This window comes from Aspergillus oryzae, chromosome 4 (genome assembly GCF_000184455.2).
Source record: "Aspergillus oryzae RIB40 DNA, chromosome 4".
NCBI lineage: Eukaryota > Fungi > Ascomycota > Eurotiomycetes > Eurotiales > Aspergillaceae > Aspergillus > Aspergillus oryzae.
Window position 1 is genome coordinate 4746929 of NC_036438.1, and position 22560 is coordinate 4769488.

General features: G+C 47.4%; 5 protein-coding genes across 5 annotated transcripts; 2 read left to right on the forward strand and 3 right to left on the reverse strand.

Moving 5' to 3' along the window:
* Positions 1 to 61: 61 nt before the first annotated feature.
* On the forward strand, positions 62 to 1765 carry AO090166000069 (cytochrome P450; the record flags this gene model as incomplete). The annotated part of the gene is made up of 5 exons (XM_023237069.1): positions 62 to 124; positions 310 to 960; positions 1129 to 1320; positions 1373 to 1539; positions 1600 to 1765. 5 exons carry the CDS (start codon positions 62 to 64, stop codon positions 1763 to 1765), a joined length of 1239 nt encoding a protein of 412 aa, XP_023091937.1.
* A 1320-nt stretch (positions 1766 to 3085) lies between these two features.
* Positions 3086 to 4732, forward strand: AO090166000070 (cytochrome P450; the record flags this gene model as incomplete). The annotated part of the gene is made up of 8 exons (XM_001822802.3): positions 3086 to 3277; positions 3337 to 3443; positions 3497 to 3656; positions 3723 to 3835; positions 3896 to 4079; positions 4145 to 4303; positions 4358 to 4547; positions 4611 to 4732. The coding sequence occupies 8 exons, from the start codon at positions 3086 to 3088 to the stop codon at positions 4730 to 4732; spliced, it is 1227 nt and encodes a 408-aa protein (XP_001822854.1).
* A 1184-nt stretch (positions 4733 to 5916) lies between these two features.
* Positions 5917 to 8021, reverse strand: AO090166000071 (uncharacterized protein; the record flags this gene model as incomplete). Its single annotated transcript, XM_023237071.1, has 7 exons — positions 5917 to 6490; positions 6544 to 6717; positions 6772 to 6846; positions 6898 to 7115; positions 7172 to 7722; positions 7781 to 7845; positions 7903 to 8021. 7 exons carry the CDS (start codon positions 8019 to 8021, stop codon positions 5917 to 5919), a joined length of 1776 nt encoding a protein of 591 aa, XP_023091938.1.
* Positions 8022 to 14338: 6317 nt separating this feature from the next.
* Positions 14339 to 16663, reverse strand: AO090166000072 (uncharacterized protein; the record flags this gene model as incomplete). The annotated part of the gene is made up of 3 exons (XM_023237072.1): positions 14339 to 14372; positions 14566 to 14827; positions 15604 to 16663. The coding sequence occupies 3 exons, from the start codon at positions 16661 to 16663 to the stop codon at positions 14339 to 14341; spliced, it is 1356 nt and encodes a 451-aa protein (XP_023091939.1).
* A 1830-nt stretch (positions 16664 to 18493) lies between these two features.
* On the reverse strand, positions 18494 to 20617 carry AO090166000073 (uncharacterized protein; the record flags this gene model as incomplete). Its single annotated transcript, XM_023237073.1, has 9 exons — positions 18494 to 18669; positions 18734 to 18818; positions 18879 to 18995; positions 19066 to 19152; positions 19227 to 19339; positions 19389 to 19514; positions 19568 to 19910; positions 20015 to 20389; positions 20426 to 20617. The coding sequence occupies 9 exons, from the start codon at positions 20615 to 20617 to the stop codon at positions 18494 to 18496; spliced, it is 1614 nt and encodes a 537-aa protein (XP_023091940.1).
* Positions 20618 to 22560: the final 1943 nt, after the last annotated feature.

Genomic DNA, 22560 nt, shown 5'->3' on the forward strand with positions numbered 1-22560 from the left:
CGTATTTTCGATATTTTCTAACACTAATATCCTCCCACGTTTGGAGGATTTCTCTCATATGATGTTGAACAGCATCAATATTCCGCAGAACGCCATATCATGGGCAGTGGCATGTGCGGCAGCTGTATGTTTACCCTGTACACCTTGCGCGCTTCTCTCTAATCAAAACAGGCCACCTTTTGCCTTGCGAGCAGCGTTGTCTATAACATATTTTTCCACCCGCTCGCCAGGTATCCTGGTCCGCTATCTCACGCCGCCTCACGCGTCCCGTACTTTATCCGCGTATTCAAGGGCACTCTTCCGTTTGATATGCTGGACTTCCACACACGCTACGGTGATGTGGTTCGTATCGCCCCGGACGAGCTAGCCTTCTCTCACCCGGACGCATGGAAGGACATTATGGGCCACAGCAAGGGAGGCTTGTATCTAGAAAAGGCTAGTTGGTTCTACCGACCTCTTGAATATGACCCACCACATATTTTCAACGAGGGTCGCCAAGCACACAGTCTTTTGCGTCGGCAATTGGCTCATAGCTTCTCAGACAAGGGGATGAGAGATCAGGAGCCAATGATCCGGGGGTATGTTGATCTTTTACTACAGAGGCTGCGCGAAATGGGTGGCAGAGAAGACACAGTTGACATTTCCGCCTGGTACAACTATACAACCTTTGATATCATCGGCGACCTGTCATTCGGTGAATCATTTGGCTGCCTCAAGGGCTCAAACTACGATGAGTGGATTGAAAGTATATTTCGGGCGTTCCCCTTTATCACAGCTCTGCAGGCCCTGTCATTCACTCCCCTAGTCAAAGAGGTCTTGCTGGCCTTGGTACCCCCGTCTATGCGTGACAGGCGTGAGAGGCTGAGAGATTTCACGCGGCAAAAGATGCTTCGTCGGATGGCAATTGCAGAGGAGCGGCCTGACTTGATCGAAGGGCTTTTAAAGAAGAAGGAAGAGCTGGTACACCCTCCACTCAATCATTAGGTGTCACTACTAACTATTTCAGGGTTTGACCATAGACAAGCTCACCGCCAAGCGGAAACCCTGGTTGTCGCCGGCTCCGAGACAACGGCCACTTTGCTCTCTGGTGTCACTTACCTCCTTCTCAAAAACCCGGAAGCCTACCAGAGGCTAAGAGAGGAAGTACGCTCGACGTTCAGCAGCGAAGATGATATCAACCTCAGCTCAGCTGCTAAACTACCGTATATGCTAGCCTGTGTCGAGGAGGCATTGCGCATGTATCCACCTGGTGCTATTGGTCCTCCTCGTGTAACTCCGAAAGGCGGAGCGGAGATATTAGGAGCTCGGATTCCAGGAAGAGTATTTACAACACGGTCTTCAACTACGTTCGTCGCTAATATCTCCTGTATAGACATACGTTTCCATTCACCATTGGGCTCTATATCGGCGTGAGGAGTATTTCACAGATCCACATACTTTCCACCCAGAACGATTCCTTGGGGACCCTCGGTTCTCGAATGACCGACATAACGTCCTCCAACCGTTCCATATTGGCCCCAGAAGTTGTCTAGGTCGCAAGTAAGTATATTATCTTCCTAAAAAAAAGAAAAAGAGGAAAACTGACCAATCCTCTTTCAGTCTCGCATATAGCGAAATGCGCCTGATTTTAGCCCTCTTGTTCTTCAACTTTGACATGGAGCTATCAGACGATTCACAAGATTGGATTCAGCAGAAAAACGTTATAATGTGGCAGAGGGGTCCTTTGAAGGTGCATTTGACCTATATCCATAGAAACAGCGCTTAATTCGTTCATTGTATATAAATCATCTTACCGGCAAACTTTTGACTAGAATGGTCCGTGGGTCAAAGTTCGGGTGTAATGAATCTGAGCCAAACAAGGTTCCTCACCCACTTTCGGTTATGATATGTTCTCGATAACCGGGTTTTAAATCATATATTTAGATAGTCGTGACTATAAATCAAATACTTATCATTCGAACTGGTGGTTTTCATTTTGGCTGCCTCTTTTGCTTTTGGTTTGTTTCAACCCGATGACCAATATTGCACACTGCCCTATCACTGGCCTCGGCCACAAGTTCAGCGTCAATCCCTCGGCGGATACGACGTACTATATTACGATATTACTACTACAGCACCGTCAGTTATTGGCGATGGAGGTATTACCATATAGGTTACTTATCCTAGTAGAAGGCAATTCAAAGTCATTAGTGCTGTGCTTCAACCTATTCCCCAAGGAGAAGTTCGGACTTATTTGTCTTATCATCAGTGATAATTAAGATATTGTCAAGAAAGCTCAGTATGAGGATCTGCCGTGAGATGGGTTCAGGAGTGAAATATGATTGAAGAAATGAGTACATCATTGCTATAACAGGTGCAGGAGGCGGTTGGTTATGATTGAGAGAAACATACATCTTACCAAAGCGCACAGCGTCCGGCTTATATGAACTCTGTACAAGACTCACACTGTGTTCGCTGGGCTCGTTTACCCGCTACGCTTCGCTAACCGAATAGCAAATGATAAACCGGGATATTGTAAGCATGACAGCCCTTGGCGGGACAGACTCGCATATGGTCTAGGCAGGATAGCTGTGGAAGCAAGTGCTGTCTTTCCAAGACATTCTAGGTTTGAGTTCCCTGACTCAAGAGTCCACACCCATTCTTTCCATTTCGGAATGGCGTGGTCGAGAATTGACTCTGCAGTAACTGGAATTACTATAGGTAACAGAAACAGAATTGGCAAATCGAGACCAATGCCACGACTTCTTTGTTACTCAGATCTGACTTTATGGCTTTTCCTACCCATGCATAAAGCCCGTAATAGCCGCGGGTGTGCCTTAATACCAGCATTTCCGCGGACCAAACGCCAATAACATATATTTAAAACAATGTCTCATATGACATCAGGATGTGGTGTTGCCTGATGCTGGAGGGGGTGTCGCAGGATGACACATTGTGGGGTGATCGGTTCTCGACGTAAAAACATATATTAGAAAGATGGCACACACAGAGCTGATGAAGATTACCCTATAAAGAGAGCGTTTAAGTCTAACAATGAGTTCAGGTTTGCAGAATTTCAGCATTGTACCTGGCCTTTCATGCTAACATGCAGTTAGAACCAGTGTATCCCAGGTTTCCTTTCGCTCGCCCTAGTGGCGATGAGCCACCCGCAGAGTTTCACCGTCTCCTCCGAGAATGTCCTGTTTCCCGCGTGGAACTCTGGGACGGAAGCCATCCGTGGTTGGTGGTAAAACATAAGGACGTATGCGAAGTACTTACGGACCCCAGACTATCCAAGGTATAAGCATGTAGACAAACCTCCGTGAAGCACGGACGAATCAACTAACGTTGTCGCAGGTTCGTCAACGAGACGGCTTTCCGGAAATGTCCCCTGGTGGAAAGGCCGCTGCGAGAAACCGGCCGACGTTCGTTGATATGGACGCTCCTGATCATATGCACCAGAGGTATATCTCTCCAATAAGTGCTCACAGACTATCTGGTACTAATCGGGGTGCAGGAGTATGGTCAGCGCCTTTTTCAACGATGCATATGTGGAGTCTCGCCTTCCGTTCATTCGAGACACTGTTCAGTATTATCTCGATCGGTTGATTCGGGCAGGTGAAGATGGAAAAGAAGTGGATCTCGTGAAGCATTTCGCTCTGCCAATTCCCTCCCATGTGAGTACTACACGTATGAAGTGTCACTTTGTGGTCGTTTGGATTAACGATCGGATACTGTCACAGATTATCTATGACATACTCGGGATACCAATTGAAGACTTCGAGTACCTAAGCGGCTGTGATGCGACGCGGACTAATGGAAGTAGCACTGCCGCTGCCGCTCAAGCTGCCAACAAGTAACGCCATTCCATGTCAATTACGTGTGAGTATGACACTTAACTGATATGTTTCTGTAGGGAGATTCTAGAATATCTGGAGCGGTTGGTCGATAAGAAAACTACAAACCCCAGCCACGATGTGATAAGCACCCTCGTCATACAGCAACTAAAGCCAGGACATATTGAGAAGCTTGATGTCGTCCAAATCGCATTTCTTCTCTTAGTGGCTGGGAACGCAACCGTCGTAAGCATGATTGCCTTGGTATGATCAGATTGCCCACAGTCTAGATGTGTTAAATAGCTTGGACTGATTTATCACATCTATAGGGCGTGGTAACCTTGCTCGAGCACCCAGACCAACTATCGCGGTTACTGGAAGACCCGTCGCTCTCCAATCTATTTGTGGAGGAGCTCTGTCGCTTCCACACGGCATCCGCTCTCGCTACACGGCGTGTGGCTACTGTGGACATCGAACTCCGAGGACAAGTCTGAACCCTTCGTGCATCAGTCCCTTCTCCAACTACTAACTATTAATACTAGAAAATAAGAGCGGGGGAGGGCATCATCGCCTCAAATCAAGCAGCGAACCGTGACCCCGAGGTCTTCCCAGACCCAGACACCTTCGACATGTTCCGAAAGCGAGGACCAGAGGAGGCTCTGGGTTTCGGATACGGTGACCATCGTTGCATCGCGGAAATGCTTGCGCGTGCGGAGCTAGAAACTGTCTTTTGTAAGCAAAGGTTCATAGAACTTGTGCTTTGATTTGGAAACTTACGAGTCGATACTTTTGTAGCTACCTTATTCCAAACCTTGCCGAGCCTTAAGCTGGCGGTCCCAAAATCGGAGATTCAATGGACACCTCCTACTAGGGACGTGGGTATCGTTGGACTTCCCGTGACTTGGGATAGAGATTGAGATGAGGAAGGAAATGTGAGATTCCAAATTGACTTTTGGAGGACGAGGCGTATTTGTATTCCAAATTGTAAATTGCGTAATATTGAAATGTTCATTTGACGTGTTCAACACTTAACTTTTCATAGCGAGTTTACGAGGAATAGACTCGCAAGTAGATCTGTGATTAACGTGTGAAAGAACGTTGCGAATTCCCAGATCAATATCGTCTAGCTTACATCAAGAGACATTAATTTAGCGGTTCAAAGAAGCGTCGTACTCCCATCAAGGTTAAATCTTGCACGAAGACTATCCCAAAATCAACCTCAACAAGGAAAAATACTTTACACTTCGCACTGTGGTTTCTCTTCTCCGTAGCTTTCATCCCCAGTTTGTCACACACACAGCACAATCAAATCCCCAAACAGCACATTATTAAACGATACCGTCGATCTGCAAACTCTCTCAAATTAGCAGAGGTTAAGTTCGGTGGGTTCCCCAAAACCTAGTCTAACATCGCCTCCAGTTGGACTCTCTTAAAAGCCTCGCACACCTGAGCATGCATCAAGGGAACGCATTCTTCGGATGATCCACCCCTTACCGATAGGCTTAGATGAACCCCGATCAGCTTTACACCGCTACATCCCCTTCATTCACGAGCCAGATTACCCATTAGTCCAATGTCTATTACATAATTCTTTGCTATGGACCTTTCTAGGGTCTTACATCTTGTTTGCCCGTGGCTCTTACATTGCATGTCCAAACCGACTTCTGCGAGTCGGACGCTGAAGCGCACACTAGCCCTAAGCAGGACCTATATAGATTAGCTGAGGTGTATAACTTAGACTAAGGCTAATTTGCTACACGGCAAGGAAAGACAGCACCGCCACTTTTGAAAGTATAGAAACAAAAAAAAAAGAAAAGAAAAGAAAAGAAAAGTAAAGTAAACATATAGAAATGTTATAATAATTACTGCAAATTAGGTATAGAACAAGATTATCGAACCAGCTAGACACTCGAAAAAGAGTTTCAGCCCGCGTTGCAAAGTATATAAACCGTCGGGTCATCTATCAACATTCAAACATTCACCCGGGTAAGGATGGGACAGATCAGTCCTGAAACGAGTATTGCTACTCGGTGTAGGTGTTCCTTTATGGCTATCGTTGTGAGCATCATTGCAATGGCTGCTATGACTTCTACTATTCGTATCAAGATCCGCGGTGTGGAGAAGTAGGGGAGAGAGGGTGGGATGGTGGCGGAGAGCTAGGGGGCGAGGTAGGCGAGGTAGGTGAATAGGGCGCGATATCTCCCTCTAACTCTACGAGAGCGGAGCTGCCGAGTTCGCTTCTCGCAGACTGTCGTTGCCCGGCGACTTCAGCAGGCAGCTCGCTTCTCATGGCTTCCTGTTGCCCGGGGTATCCTCCCGCGAGCTCACTGCGCCTCGAGTCATCTTGTCCGGTGCCTCCGACAAGGGCGGCTGCTGCCGGATCTTTCACGTCTTGTTGTGTTTGTTCCACTTCGGTCGGTACACTGTTCTTCTTCCTCCGCCGCAGGTAAAAGAACAGAAGCGCAGCCAGTAGGGATACGCCCGCGACGCCGCCTACGACACCACCCACAATCGCGCCTACATGCTTAGACTTTGAACCACTGGATGACTCGGAGGTTGGGATCGTGCGTGTGGGTGCGCGGGTAGCAGCGGTGTATGTGCGCGTGAAGAAAACCGACAGGTCCCGGTTATCAAAGCCGTCCGCGGGCTGTGTGGTATTGGCGCCCCCTGTGGCACTATAGAAATGGTCAGCTTCAAATTTCCGGCTGCAATTACCCATGATACGTACGATCCTCCAACCGCGGAGATAATCTCGGACGGAACTTCATAGCTCGTGAGGTTGGGTCTGAACAGTGCCCATATCGCATCCTGGGGATTTTGCTTTCCGAGGTACACGTTGTGCATTCCGTATATCGCAGGGATATCACAGTCCGTGTCGTTTGGCTTCGTACCGCCCATCACACTGCTTCTAATCAGATATACACGTTGGCACGACTTCCGTTGCAATGGTACTTACAGCATCTGGGCGCCATCTACAACAGTGCAGGACATTGAATTCTTGGGATAACCGCTGTCGGTACCGTTCGGATACCTAAACCGTGTCAACTAAATCACCCTGACCTATGCAAGGCCCAAAACGTACCATTTGATCCATTGAAAAGACGGTAAGGTCAGAATATAGAGATCATCAAAGCCAAGCCCTTCTGGAGCCCCGAGGCCACCGTAGAGATAAATATTATACGAGGAGTAATCTTCAGCCCAGGTTGCGCCGGCACAGAATTTTCTCCGTTGATCTGGTACGTCGCCGGTCGCCTTTTGAGTGTACCACTTACCACCCGAAATGTCATAGAGCAAGATCTCCTGATGGATGTTAGTCGTTGAAGTCCAAGTCGAGAGGGTGACTATGAGGTACGCACATCCATAGGCTGGCCGATGGTAGTGCCATTATTTGCGGACTGCACGCCTCCAATGTACACCAGCATGCCGTCACTTGCTGGGATATATACCATCGACCCTTCGGCGCGACCGATCGTGTCCGGACCCGAAGAATTCGTCCACGTATTCTGCAGCATGTCGTATTGAAGCATAGTCGACAAAGCCCTGGAAGACTGCGATCCCCAGTTGGGGACCGACGTATTCGATAGCCATCCACCATAGTAGAAGGCGACCGCACGATCTTGTATCGTTACTCCAGCGCCGTAGCTTGCCCTTTTGATACCTGCCTGTGTGCTATCGGCGCTGACCGTTTGCCATCTGTTGTAGAGGGCATCGTACGACCATAACGAGAAGTTGCTGGGGGTACCCTGGGAGTACTCGCCACCGTAGAGGTAGATCATCTTGTTGACGGTGTCGGGCCATAGAATTCCTCCGTTGACATCAGGCGCGTCGGTGGGTTTTGTCAGATTGTTGTATACCGCCGGCATACCCTGATTGTTGACATCGAAGTCCGCGTAGAGCAAGGCCGTATCTTCAGAAAAGGAGAGGTCAGTAGTCGCCGCGAGGATACCGGTGGATGACGGACATACTTGTGGCATTGTCGGGATATTCACTCAGAGGGTTATAGTTCACGAAGCCGCCATCGATATAGAGCCTGAGATGGTCAGTGGGATCAATCGTCAAACCTGAGTATGGTTAATAGAGGTCGCACTTGCGATCGATCACAGCCGTCTGGTGTCCCCAGAGCCGGCAAAAGTCCTTCAATATGTCTTTCTGCTGGAGGCTCAATCCGGCGAGCCCCAGGAATAGAAGTAACTTCCTCGTCGTCATGGGTTCAAGAGGGACAGTATCTTCTACGGGCCTCTCTCTTTCTCTGGGGAAGAAATATCGCCCACGATCATTCGTATTCTCGGGTCGTCTTCAATGATGAGGTTCACAGGATGACTGGTGTCAGCGAGTTTGGAGAGATCAGATCCTCTCAGCCTTGCTGGGAAATGGCCCCAAAATGACCCATCTATTAGCGTGTCCAGTGGATCTGCAAGGCCCTCCATGTCCAAACTACCGAGGGGATGGATTGGGCGAATCCGGGACTTTATCCAGCTTGTCCAGCAGTGGCTGAGCTTGCGATCTCCACTGCGGTTAACCTTTTCGAGTCTAGATTGCACAGTAACGCATCCTTTGCCAAGCCATGTTTGTTGTCTGAGAGTGAGGGCCTGCCAGACTCCCAAGACTTTCCCACTGTGCTTCCCCTGTCTCTCACTCCCTCTCTAGCCTTTTTCGATTTTTAGTTTGTCTTTTCTAATCCAATTCAATGCTCTTCAGCAGTTCCTGATTTAACTATCAAGCATTCAGTGGACGGATGAATGTCGATTGTGATTGAACTTTTCCCGGCCCCCACGCGAACCAGCCGTAGTGGAACTGCCGATCCTTCAACGTTGCCTGGTCACATATCCCCAGCTGCTTTGCTTTTCTGACTTCTTGTCGAGTGGGGTAATTAATGCTCTGGATGTTCTCGTCCTTTCTTCATATCCCGGAAGCACCGGGAATTAAACTGAATCCCCAGCAGAAACGTTGAATGTTCATCCTTCATTGGAGGGTTTGCCAAGAACTTTGCGATCCTTCAGCTATGTTGTGGAAATTAGGCACAAACTGAACGAGAGAAAAAATATCTCGCGATGGCCAACAAAACCTAAGCATTTATAAGCCTATAACCCCATGTAAGTAAGACAAGCTAAGAATGAATTCTAGACTCGGACGTACCGTTCACACGGTACTATATACATGGGTCTTCTGTTTTACTCTGCCTTCCACTGTGGGTCCGTGCCGTCGAGAAACGGTGGAGAGGCCTTTGCACTCTCTCTTCTTAGAGATGTAGATGTTCTTTTTTGTATAATGGGTACTCGATAAACAATTAGAAATCTGTCGGGAGTACTTGGAATTTCTACCATTATTTGGTCACACAGAATGATGTGTCTATAAAGCTTGTAGTCTCGGATAACCCCTCCAGGACGATGCTATCGTCAAGCTCGGATCAGTTATATATATCGGGATCTCCGAGATAACTCAACTATGCTACCTAGCGAAACCAATTATTCCTCTAGTGATAAGAGGTATAACATGCTTAGGTCTTGTTATAGCGACATTTTATTTATTTATTTTTTAATTTCCAGTCTCCTTCGTGGTTTAGTATGGGCTTTCCTGCTCTGGAGTTGTAGTGGCGCTATGGACATGTCCGGAGTCGCGCTGCCTCTCCCGTAAGCGGGATTTTCCCATATCGTAACTTGGTATAACCGTACCATCGTTGGAGTCTGACTATATGGTGGAAAGTAAGCAACAGAAAATATACATCCACCATCTGTAGCGGCTCAGCAATTCATAAATTCAGGGAGAACTCTACGAACGTTGCCAACATAAGAGCACCGTCCAAATTACAAGATATTTGGTACCTTTAGGGGGTTCTGGTAGATACTATTAAGGTCGCTTTTTTCCTTTTTTCTTTCTTCTGTTCTTGTTTGTTCTCTTTTTCTAGAACGTTTAGATACAATTGAGCTGCATTCCGTATCTAGCTCTAGCTATAGAAGTATGTTCTGAAGCGTTTGTGGACAAGCCTCCACGAGTTACGGTCCGTGGTGTAGTCAGCAGACTTCAAACAAATTTATAGGATAAGATCGATCAGTTTTATGCGCATGAGACGTAGGTGTGAGAAATGATAGAGCTCATTACATATCTGTAGGTACATGTGTGCTCGGGCGTGCGAAATGGAAATATTCATTGGAGTGGTGACTATTCACTTTCGAGGGAGGCAGCTATTGATTTGAGCAGGTGTTCCGCCTCGCTTGAGCTCTTTTGAACATGGAATCCTCTTCACATAGGGTGATACAGTTCAAAGTCTGCTAGGTCTAGAAGATCCTCGCCTCTGTCAGTTTCCATTCGGTAGAACCTGCATCTGTTCTCCCCGATCATGGAATGGCCCAACACCAACCATCACTCACGATCTGGTGATAAGGAGTCCGATATCACACAATTTAAGTCTTGATAGACTGGACCCTACGGACTGATCCAGCGGGCCTGGCGGCGCATGCATGACCCTTTTAGGAAAACCAGGGATATCACGATGGAAGTACAGGATAAATAAGAAGCACTAACCAACCGAACTTGACTATCCATCATTTCCTGATACTACACTGAAAGTCTCTGTTCATCCTTATCCCTCCGGCGCAATGATAACAGCTCTGGAGACCACCAAGTTATTGGGTTGCGCCAATGCAAGTTATTGACAACTCCGCTCTACTAGTAGTCCGTCGAGGTGAGTCCCAAGAATTGAAACCCTGCCTGTTGTAGTAATCGAGAATTTTTTTACTACTCCGTACATACACGGCATGTCCATAGGAAACCCATCAATCTAGAATTGGAGACCCTACTCTTATTCCTTTTTTCCTTTGATACCATTCTTGTTCCTCCTTCTGTAATCGACACTCAGTAGTTGATTACTTGATGACCAGTTCGATGATGATTGATGGAGTTGATTCAATCTAAGTAGTACTGAACGGATGAAATGAGTAACTGACCGCCTAGCGGTCCGCTTTCATAAAATTGGCAGGTTAAATCGGTGACATCTCTCTTTCCCCCTTCTGCCGGTAATGAGTGACACCATCGAACAAACTGATAAGTGGTGGGACCCACGGGAATAGAACCAGTAAAATATAACTGATAGGAAAGCACTTGGTTCAGTAGAAGACGAAATCATTGGCTTTTCTTCCCTTTTTTGTATATTTATTTTTATTTATCTTTATTTATTTTTTATTTATTTATATAATTTGTTTAATTATTTTCCTTCTACTCCGATTTTTAAAACGAATCCTAAAAAAAGAATTGTTACAGAAAGCAGTAATTACTAATGTTTACTTCTATATCTTTCCCATTTTTCCCTGTTAATCACCAGTGGCAAGTCGACGATAGAGTCCATATCAACAACACTATCCCGTCATCATCGCGGCAGGTTCAAGTACTTTTCGACTTCCCGAACACGGGGATTCTGACCTGAATTGGCTGATAAATAGCCTTGGAGATACAGCGCAGGTCCCCCGCGTTTTGCGCTCCAATAGTTGGTCGATCGAAGTAAGCTACGACTCCCCTGAACGACCCACGACCACTTCTGCGCAAATGCTTCAGTCACTTCCCAGCCTTGCGGATCCCAAGGCTCTTCCCAAACAAGGACGCCCCCATACCCACTCCTCACACATTGAAACTCCCGTATATCGCGGCAAAACTGCGCGGCATCGTACGTAGACGTATCCTGACGTATCAAGTTGTCACGAACTTCAGCCACTGGCAAGAGGTAAATCCAAGGATGGTGGGGGACATTGCATTGAAGAGCCGTGGGCTGAAGAGTGGCTGGCAAGATGTTCAAGAAGGATTCGCTGACGTCCACTGCAGTGAAGTGGACCGCGCGCCGGGTGACATGCGTGAAGTCGTGTATCCAAGAATCTCTGCATTAGCCACCAGAGACCGAGGTATTGAACTGAACTAAGCTTGGAAGTGTTTCTGTATCTAGGCATCCCCGTAGATAGCGCTGAGATATCTACGATAAGAACTGGTTGATAAACTGCTGCGTCTCCTCAGAATCTGGTTGACAAGCGGTAAAGGAGCTTATGTCACCTGGGAACGAAAGCCGACCCCTGTACAGGAGCTTGTTTCGATCGAAAGAAGTAAGTTGCAAGCCGGTGGATGAGCTCTCCGAATGATGCTCTGTTGGGGTTGGGTGCAGGATAAGGCAGAGATCTAGCCTTCCTCCTTTGATTGACCTTTATTGCATCATCGCACGATTGATTATCATATGTCAGCGAGAGAAGCCGTAAGGCCCACTCCGAGCGGGGATACCTACGGCTAGCCCTCTGGTTTATCCGATCTTGAGGTTTTTTCTCTCCTTAGGATCGGTTTTGGCGGTTCAATCGTCTCTATCCCTAGCTTGCAGCTGCTGCGGCATGAGCTGCAAGGGAATATGCTCCGAACATAATTACCGAGGAGAGGGTGCTTTTATCATGTCTTAGATCTGCCGGCGTGTCTCGCTTGCGGATGTCGTGGTGCAGTGGGGTGCCTAGCAAAGGAAAGATGGGGAGAGGAAATGGTGGTGAACGCCAGTAGGGGTTGCGTTGTTATGTTGGCAATAGGATCGCAATGAAGCGATAAGTGTTGAATTGGTCTAGCCCGGTAGTATTAGCTGCAATTCCTCCAGCATGCTCCACTCTTAGTTCTTGGACGTAACTTCAACATCAGATGTGTGTACAGATGCATATATACCGTCGCTGCATACCGGAGCCCTTCCTCACCCGCCTACTCTCCACACCACATTACTCCAGGCTTCTTTCGACCTCCCCAGACCAACCACACCAACTAGCAACTACATTTACTACAAGTTCCCTGACATGGCCGTGTTGACTTGCAAGACCTACTGTATTCTCCGAAAATTCTTTGCCTGTGACGAATGTAAGCATCGGAAAGTTTGTTCTTCGCGTGGGATTTGCGCCAACTGCATCCGCGACGCCAAAAGATGCCGATATTCCTCTCCACACCGCAAAACATGCAAAAGTTCAACACTCCACCTCATCTATACTGGTATCGGTCTGAATATCAACCTTAGGATGAGTTGGGTAGTCACACAAGTAGTTAAGCTCAAAGACTGGCGAGCGTGTCGCGGAATAAGACTATTGTGAGGTTGCCCTATTAATTAAAAGTGGTCTATTGAATACGATAGAACATGGTTGTGCTTTTGCTGGTCTGTGAATCCTAGTTAGTCAAACCTATCTGTGACTATGTTATTATGAGCTCACCTGCACCGCATCAAATGAGCTGTGTCTTTTGGTTGACTTTCCTGAGTTTCCGCAGAAAAACCTCTAGCATCACAATGTTGTGATTTTGAGCGCCGAGGTTCTTTCGGAGAAGGTGAAAACTTTCATTTGCAATCACGGTCGCCTCCGTGCTTCTCTTGGTTTCGAGAAGTGCTGTGCACAAGGACACGGTGGGGAATATTATTTGCCCATCATCTCCACCGTTCGAGATATCATCCCTTTCGAGGTCTAGAAGCTGGCGAGCAACCAACTCTAACTCTCCATATTTCTTCTGATGTGTCAACAACAAGGAAAGATTCTGAAGAATAGCACACTTCCTTGTGGTGTCTAGACTCTCGTTGAGCATCCATCGCAGATAGGCTTCCACCTCTGGATAGTATCCGAGTTGGAAGAGTAAACCACAGTACTTGCCAAGCCACAAAAATGTCATCGCTTTAGGCGCGCCAGAGTTCATCATCAAATGGATCGTGTTGGAGTAGTGGATGCGGGCACCTTCCGTATCCCCACGAGACAAAAGCATTTGGCCATACTCCGCCACTTGACCTAGCAACTCTGGGTATTCAGTATAGAGCTTCGCTGAAACGATCAGGCGCACAAGTTTGCATGCCAACTTGTACCCGTATTTAGATTTGGGGCTGTCTTTGTACCGGGTCATTATTCGAGCCAGTAGCATTTGTGCCTTTATGAAGCTGCCCGTAAGATCTTCTGTTGTCTCCATCTTTTCCAGCACCAGAAGAAGTTTCCGGCAATCTCCTTCAGCTTTCTCCAGTCGTCCCTTAGATAACGCGTATAAAGCAGAATAGTACAAGTGGCCTGTTTGGATAATACCCTCCTGGGTCTGACATAAAAGCTGGCGGGTGAATATACTGAGTATCTGAGAAAACGCCCACCAGCCAGACCACGCGAGGCATGTGGAAAGCTCAGAGCAAAATAAGAGAAGTAACGGAGCCGGCATTGCTAAGTACCGACCAATGTCGAGAGCCTTGAGGCAAATGGCGCTTGCTGCTTTGCCATGCTTATCAAGAAACCCAGATAGTAGACTATGTAGCCTACAGGCATCATCCAAGTGCAGGTGTTGGGTCTCTATACCTGGAAGAGAGCATACAACAAACGTGTGGATGTGTGGCAGGATATTCCTAATATAGACGTTGGTTTCTTGTCTGGAATCCCTATTTTTCAGAAAGGCGCGGAGAACATTTATTGATCGCCTTGATCGATCATCGAAGCTCTGAACTGACCAAGCCCATTTATGCACGACAGGGTGTATCCAAAAGTGACCATCCTTCCATTGCTGGTGTATTAAGCAATAAGAAGCCAAGAGCTCGAAACAGTCCTGCATTTGATATACTTTAGGGGTAAGCGTTGCTTTTATCGGCCTGCGTCGAGGCGCACAAGGGGGATACTTACAGTCTACGATACCAGGAATACAAATCTGCATCCACTCTGGCAAGATGTTCGTGTTACCTAGCAGAGAACAAGTGAACATAGTCTCCGCTGCAAGTTTATTTTCAGCCTGTATAGCTGACAGTGAAACTTCCCACGTTGTATTCACAACCTGATCATAGTTCCAAGGTCCTCTTGGCTTCTGACTCATGGGCCGAATGAATTGTTGTTCGTATTGTTGTAGAAAGTCATCCATGGATAGTCTTCGATTATTGATATAAGCGTTGGCTTGAACGATAGCCAGAGGAAAATTGCAGAGTTTTCTCAGAACTGCTTGAACGGATGGACATGTTGGTGTATCGTCGGCCTTGTACATCCTATTACCTGAGAGAAGCAGTTGAAGCGCTGCGGCATCATCTAGACCTGAAATGTCAAATGCCTTGTCCACAGATCTTTGTAAGTCCGGACGACGACTCGTAATTAGTATTCTGCTATGGTCTGCGTTTGGAATGTAATCTTCGATATTGAACTCGTCAATGTTGTCATAGTTATCGAAGACGATAAGCCACCTACTGTTGCTCTTTTTGCCGAGCCAGCTCTTCAATGACCGGATGGCGCCCTGCATCGTTCTGGGGGGGATTGGGTCATGCAATAGGAGGCTTGTCACATCGGAAAATCCAAACATCGTCGCTGCAACTCGCTCACCGTAGTGTACAATAAGACTCCTTAGAACGCACTGCGCTATGCAACTCAAACCCAATTCAACCGAGGACCTATCCCTGGCGTCTACCCAGCAGATTGCTAGGGAGTCTTTGGTCATAGTGTGCGCATAATGAGCGGCTATTTGAGTTTTTCCAATACCTCCGATGCCGTATAAAAGTAAAGTTCGGGGAGCCGTCGCGTCTTTTGAGAAGTATTCCTGGATCTGACTGAGCACATCCTGGCGGCCCATGAACCGGGGATTTCGCGCAAAAGGCAGATCCAAGTCAACTGACAACATGGTCCAGTGACCTGAAGCAGATGTTAGAAAAAGGACCTTATTACCGCGACAGTGAAGGCTTACAATTCTCAAGATCGGGATGTCTTGCTGTCATATCAAGGGACCCTATCAACCTCAAAGTATGGCACAACTTTAGTCTGTATATAGAACTACAGGAAGAGCGCTGAGATTTAAGATTTACCTTGGATTGGCGCCAGGCTATCAATGTCTTGCGGTGTAATGCTACAGACGAGTTGCTTTGCATATGCCGCTGCCGCCGCCGCTGCATAGGGCTGCCAGCTGCTGTTCTTATGAGAATCTGCATAATCACTGATACCCCGAATCACAAGGCATGGAAAGTCGTCCATCAATCCGGCAGCCTCCATCTCGAAGCAAATGATGCTATCCCGTTGTGCGAGCTTATCGCGCTCGAGCCCATTCTTGATCAAGGAGTTACCGGATCCTATATTTCCGTAATGGATCTTCGGGTGTGTAGTTTTCCGCGGGCGGCGAGTAATAATATCACCAGCACTTTTTGCTTCCATGCATTTCGTGCAGTCATCCGCTCCGGAGGAGCGATGTTTATATCCCGGACTGAAAAGGAAGTCCCTGCCTGTGCTGGGGTAGGTCCAGCGTTCACCCTCGCTTTCCTCGTCATCGTCACATTTGTCTTCACAGCACTCGTCATCCGGTGCAAACGCGTCCTCAATCAGCCCCGTCAGCTGCCGTCCCAGACGTCTTTCAGCTCTCAGGCTGGCAACCGCCGTCCTTAACAGGGTCGGTGGTTTGTTCAACAATCCAACCCGACGAAAGCCATCGACCTCCCTGCGAATAAGATCGTACTGTATCACCCCCCCTCCCTGGCCCGCAGGCAAGGAAACAACCACATCGCCGAGACGAATATCGTTCGCCGGGCCAGTCTCCGTAATGGGGCCCGGCACTCCACCTCCCACACCAACCAACAGGCCAAACCGGATATTTGGAAACGTCGCTTGCATCGACTTAGCTGCAATAGCCGCCTTGTTGGTTCCATACTCTGGCAAACATACAATCGCGATGTTGTGACCTGCTATCGAACCGAGGGTGTAGTTATTCTCGTCATGTTTGGATTGGTTCTTCGGCCGTACGTGGCGGTGGTCGAGCATGGCTCTCGCAGCGGTCAATTCGCAGGGGAGGGCGCATATCCACCCCACAGTGTATCTTTCTAAGGGCAGGCTTTGGGTATAGACTGTATGGTTCGCGGAAGTCTCTGGTCGGCTCATTTTCAAGTTTCTTCTTCTTCTTCTTCTTCTTCTCTATTAAACAAAATCTTTATTTTTCGAGGGAAGAGAATGCGAACTGTCCCTAGAGACGTCGTTAGGGCTGGATACAAGGAAGGATGAAGTGCACTGGAGAAGAGGTGTGTTACGGGATTCAGGTTGAGGCTGGGGCACGGCGACGCGGGCCCTAATTAATGGGAGCTGTTAGAGAAAGGAGTAAACAACAGCCGCAGCGCTAGCAAAGGATTCCTGTACGTCAGCCAACCAGACATCATGGTGAACTTCCATGTCAAGTTTGAAACCAATCAGCCCCGCGTCTACGCGCCTAGGAGAAGACTGTGCCTCAGCAGAGAAGGGGATATCATATAACCACTACCATATATCTATATATCTTACATAGAGATATTATATTCGAATCTTAGTCTCTTTAACTACTGTAGTTCTCTTACCTTTTCGTTTTCTTGTTATAATTAATATAATGTCTAGTATTATAGATAAATAATAATATAACAATCATGAGTTCCTATTCTGAAATCGAGGGTCGCATCCCTAAAGCCTGCGAAGCCGCTAACGTGTTAAACACCCAAATATATCAGCGTTGTCGCGTCAACTTTGACGTTCCTTATCAGGAACTCTGGGCACGTTTTAAGGGATGAACAACTCGATCTTTACTTCCTATCCCACACAAAGCGCTTGATAAAGTACAGGAAAAGGCGCTAATTTGTTTGATTTAACAGCTTGATCTTCTATATTCTCCGCCTACTCCTGCGATAATCGAGCTTGCTGCGAATCAGATTCTTTGACGGAATGCCGACGGTGAGGCGCGTACAGTTGGCAATACTGGGTCTATCGCTTTAGTAAACGTCTACCTGAGGGGTTTGAATTGATCAAACAGAAACCTAAGGAAAGAAATCGACCGAATGTGGAAGAACTTGGTGAAATTCAACATTAATACGATCGTTTAGAGGGCATTATCTTGGAGCATACGGCAATTACAAATAGCCGGATCAAGATAATCCGTTGCCTTGTACACGATAAGAATTGGACAGATATTGCATCTAATTATCTTAGAGAGGAGAGATGAAGAAAATCTGACTGAGTTTTAGATACGTTGCTTTTCTTTTCGTACAGCACATGCACTACCCAGCATATGGGATTGTCTAATCTGAGCAAGACGACTTAAAACCTTGACAAGGCACCCAGGATAAGTAGCCAAATGGCGAAACCAAGAAAGTCGTACAACTTCAGTATAGTGGCCAGGCTAATATTCTATAGAACCTCTTAATGCATACTGTCGGCAGAAAATATCACGTCGTGAATTGTTGCGGAGTGGCCGCAATGGTTTCCGGTAGACGGGCTCCAATTACTTTCAGGCGGAGCGATTTTAGGGCTGAAGGGGCTGAAAGCAGAGCAGCAAGGACGCCAAATCGAACAAATTAAAAAATAGTGGTGAGCACCAACATACAACAGGAGGGATTCGCTAGTGGTCACGCACCCAACTACTAACCTCCCGGCGTGTGGCTGAAGTACGGCTGAGCGGACAGAAAGCCCTGTTCTCCACACCCTATGGTCGTATGTGATGGTTTTTAGTTGTAAAGAGCTATCTGTATTACTATACAATACCTGCATTGCTGTGCAAGGAGACCCCTAGCATCTACTGAAAAGCTATCTGATACTTCGGCGACGGTGTCTCAAAAGAGATCTGTCCTTAATCAATGCGTAAATCTGATGAGATTCGGGGTTTGCTGGCCTTACGAAGGCAGCTCATGATACCATGCGTTATAGTGTATTGCAGTTTTGGACTTAGTTTTATACCATGTGAGATATTGGATGTTAATTGTCCACCGCCACAACCTTGGTGTGGATTGTCTTCCCCTGCTCAACGTCGCTTTCCTGCTGTGATGCCTCTTCGTTTTGCGAGCCGGATGAGAAGCCATCGTCCTCTCGGTCAGTAGACGACTTGCGTCGATCTCTCCAGAGCTGTATTTGGATAGCGGCGGTCACAACGACTGTAACGTAAAACTAGTCAATTAAGCGCTGATGAAATGGAACAAGGGCACCTAGCACACTCACCGAGTAGACACTGGAGGACGATATCCCACAAATAGCCCTTCTTAGCTGCCGGAAAGTCGGTCGTCTTCCAGACAAAGTTCGGAGCCTAACACCACGGGTTAGGCTTATGTATTGCTAGACGAAAAGATGCCTAAAATGGACTTACCACCGCCTGAACGACGTATGCGAGATCGTTCGCCAAGCCAACAATTAATGCTCTCTTCTCGGTGTCCGCTGAACAGATCTCGTTGATCCAGCTCAAGATGAGGGGACCAGCACCGCTCTGTTATCATTTAGTGTGTTAGCTCACTGTCCTGATCTTTCTGTGATCATGGGGAAGCAGGGGAACTCACGCCAATGTTACTCAGCCAATATATTGCCATACGGCCGTTGATATTTTCATAAAGCGGCATCTGTCGGAGGAGCACACAGAAGATTGTCTGCAAAGAAAGAGAGGAAGTCAGTAAGCTTGCCCATAGACCCTGTAACCAAAATCAATGTTCAGAGGGCTCACCGTGATGATCGCGCCCGCATAGATGAAAGGCCAGCGTATACCGCGACACCCATCGGACAGCCAACCCCAGCTCAAAGCTACCACAACGAAAATACCTGTTGTAACCATAGGATCTAGGCTACAGTTAGTATAGTTCTAACACGTTTCGCCAGGAATACTCACAGTTATTAATCTGCGGCACCGAAAACGATGTGCCAGGCACAGGAGGAGGGTTCGTGTTAAAGCTCTTCAGCCAGTAACCCATGCCGGGTTGCGGGTAACCATTATTCCACACAATGTATAGGCAGGCTGGATCCTGTTAGTTTGTTGGGGTACAATAAGAAAGCAAGGATGCCACGAACGAAGAAGATATGTATGCCAGCTGAGGAAGATCCGCTTAGCCTTGGCGACTGTCCAGGGCTCCTTGCCAGCACGGCCAATAGCCTCCATGCGTTTAACAGAAAGAATATGCTCGTCTTCTGTCGTCCACCACGTTTTCTTGCCGTCTTGCGGGAGATTGGGGAAGAACAGGAAGCCCGCAAGGGCAAGTGGCAGCGTGATAATGCCATCGATGATAAATAGCCAGCGCCAGCCAGCATGGCCATGCACACCGTTGAGGTTTGTATAAGCGGCTGATTGCAAGAATCCACTGAATAGCGTTCCAATAGAGCCGGCAAGCCAGAAAACCATAGCTCGCTTGCCAATCTCACGGGGAGTGTACCACGATCCGAGGAGGTAGTGGATACCAGGTTAGAAGCCGGATCTGGACATGAGTCAGCAATGTGCGACTGTAAGAATGAGAGATATACCCACTCGAAAAGCCCAACTAAGAAGCGGATAGCGTATAGTGACCGATAAGACTGGACACTGGACGTGCAAATCGTGGCTATTCCCCATCCAACCTCCAGCTGCGGCGAGTCTGTTAGCGATATAACACAATGGCTAGGGATATAAGCTGGAGGAATACGCACCGCCGGAATCACCCATCGAGGTGAAATTCTAGTCAGCAGCAAGTTGGAGGGTATCTGCCCAATTACATATCCCACTGTGTAGATAGACGTGCTAGTAACAAGCTCGTTCCCATACATATGCAAGTCCTCCTTCATGCCACTGAGAAAGGCATTGTTGATATTGTTAAGATCGAGATTCTTCAAGAAGTAACCGATCTGGTGATCCCCGTTAGTCTGGACCGTTTTGTCTCTGTAAAGAGACTAACATACTGAGGCAAAAGTAAGGACAAAGGCATCGACTTTGAATAACAGCCAGCGCTGATCAGGTGGAAGCTCCCATGTATCCCATATATAGACTTTCCATGACTTTATCGGCTGTACATTGATCCGGTCCCTGGATTGATCCTGTCCAGCCTCTGGATGGAGGCTCGTCGATCCACTGGCACTTTTGCCCCGGTCCATGTTCGATGCGTGGTTGACTTGTCAGAGCTCAATTGACAGGTCCGCACCGGGCCTGTGGCTGTATTTGAATCTATGTAAACATGATATTCATATTCGACATGGCCTCATTGATACTCCTCATCACGCCATCTCCTATCTTGCGACTAGTTCAGAAGCCTCGTGCCTATTCCCCGTGCTGAATTACGCTGTCGCAAAAGTTGAAGGTGTTGGATGCAACATGTTGTGATACACTTTCCGTGCCGACTATGCTTTAAACCGTTACAGCTTATGTCGAAGAACGTTAAAATGAGATTCCGGTAGTCATAACTGTGATTTGAAGGTCAGGTTTTGATGGTCGGCAAATATGATAGCGCCATACCCTAGCGTAATTTGACATTCCCCACTATATATTGGGAGGCCATGACAGGCCTGGAACACATAACAAAGGAAGTGGTAATGGCGATTAACAGGTTAAGAAAGCGTTGGGACTTACGCTATACGCAAGGTTTGTTTCTTCTGTCGCGGTGGCCATTTAACCGTCTGCCTCGGACTGCTGATGGGAGTCTAGAAAGGAAGAAAACACAAACAGTTTCCGAAGTAGCTATATACCTAGTTCTACTACTACATGTGGGACAGCGACCCAAGCAGACAAAGACACCAATGCAAGTGGATTGTGAAGTAATGAACATAGTCAACACTATGAGGCCTCGTTTTTCTTTTTTCGCCCTGGCAGGGATGAGATTATATCCAATTGTGGATCCACCAAACCCCGAACATCTGCCGGATGCATATGGGTAGTATCATGCTTTTCCTTGTCGCAGTTCACTGGTTGGCTCGACATATGAAGCTATGTATGTTTGCTCGGTTATTATGTCGTAGGCTAAGTGACCCGACATGAAAAGAGGACCGAGTAGATCTAATACGGAGGATATTTTCTTAAGTCGGTCTACGCATGTATTGAATTTAACACATTCCGAATTGACTTGACCTCCGACGCGCACGTACAGATATTAGTAAAAGAAACCTACAGCATAAGGTAGTAGTGTTGGGATTGCCGACCTGCACTCGGAATTGGATATACCCCTTCGTCTAAACCACGTTTATGAAATCCGTTCAAAGTCCCTCGGACCCTAATTTATACGAGCCAAGACCGCCAATAAATGGTGTGATCCATGTATTCGCCCGTAGCGAAATAAGCAACCCATGGCATTTCCTTCATTGGTGGACCGTGCTGAACCCGGGAGGAAGCCAAGCAAGTGATAAAGTCTCTGATTGATAAGGAATCGGGCAATTGCCGAGATATTCACACCATATGCCCCAGATTGAAAGGTTTCCATTCATGTATATCCGTGGGCGATGTACTCCCCCTCTGGTAATCTGTGGTCTAGTCGACGCAGTCGCCACGGGCAGCAGCTTTCCCAATTCTAGGCCCCAGACATATGTTAGAAAGGAACAAATGCCCCTCCGAGCTCTAATCAGCTAACAGGTCCTGCAGCTGCGGGGGATCTCGGGTTGATACGCCATGTTTCTTGCGAACGCACCTCAACGAGGGGTTCTCCTTGCGCAATCACGCTTGGCTATGGCAAAACGATAAGCGACCTCCCTAGCCAATTATGGTCATTTATAATTCATAGCAAAACCAGATCATAAACCCTCTTGATATGCCCTTGGTCTTCCGGTACATATCCCCAAAAACACTCCGACTATTCGCCATTTAACGTTTTCAAGATGTCTTTAGGACTTTCTGAAAAGAACGACACCCCAGATGCAACCTCGACGACTATTAAATCTAGCGACATCTCTGTGGAGGAATCGCCGGATCAGCGAAGGGGAAACCTGCACTATGTCAAGAGAACAGAAAATGGCTCGCTTCCTGAATATGAAGGAGATGTTATCCCAGGGTACGACGCTAATCTTATGCGAGCGCGAGCCAGTCTTAGTAGCGCGGAAGAAAAGAAGTTACT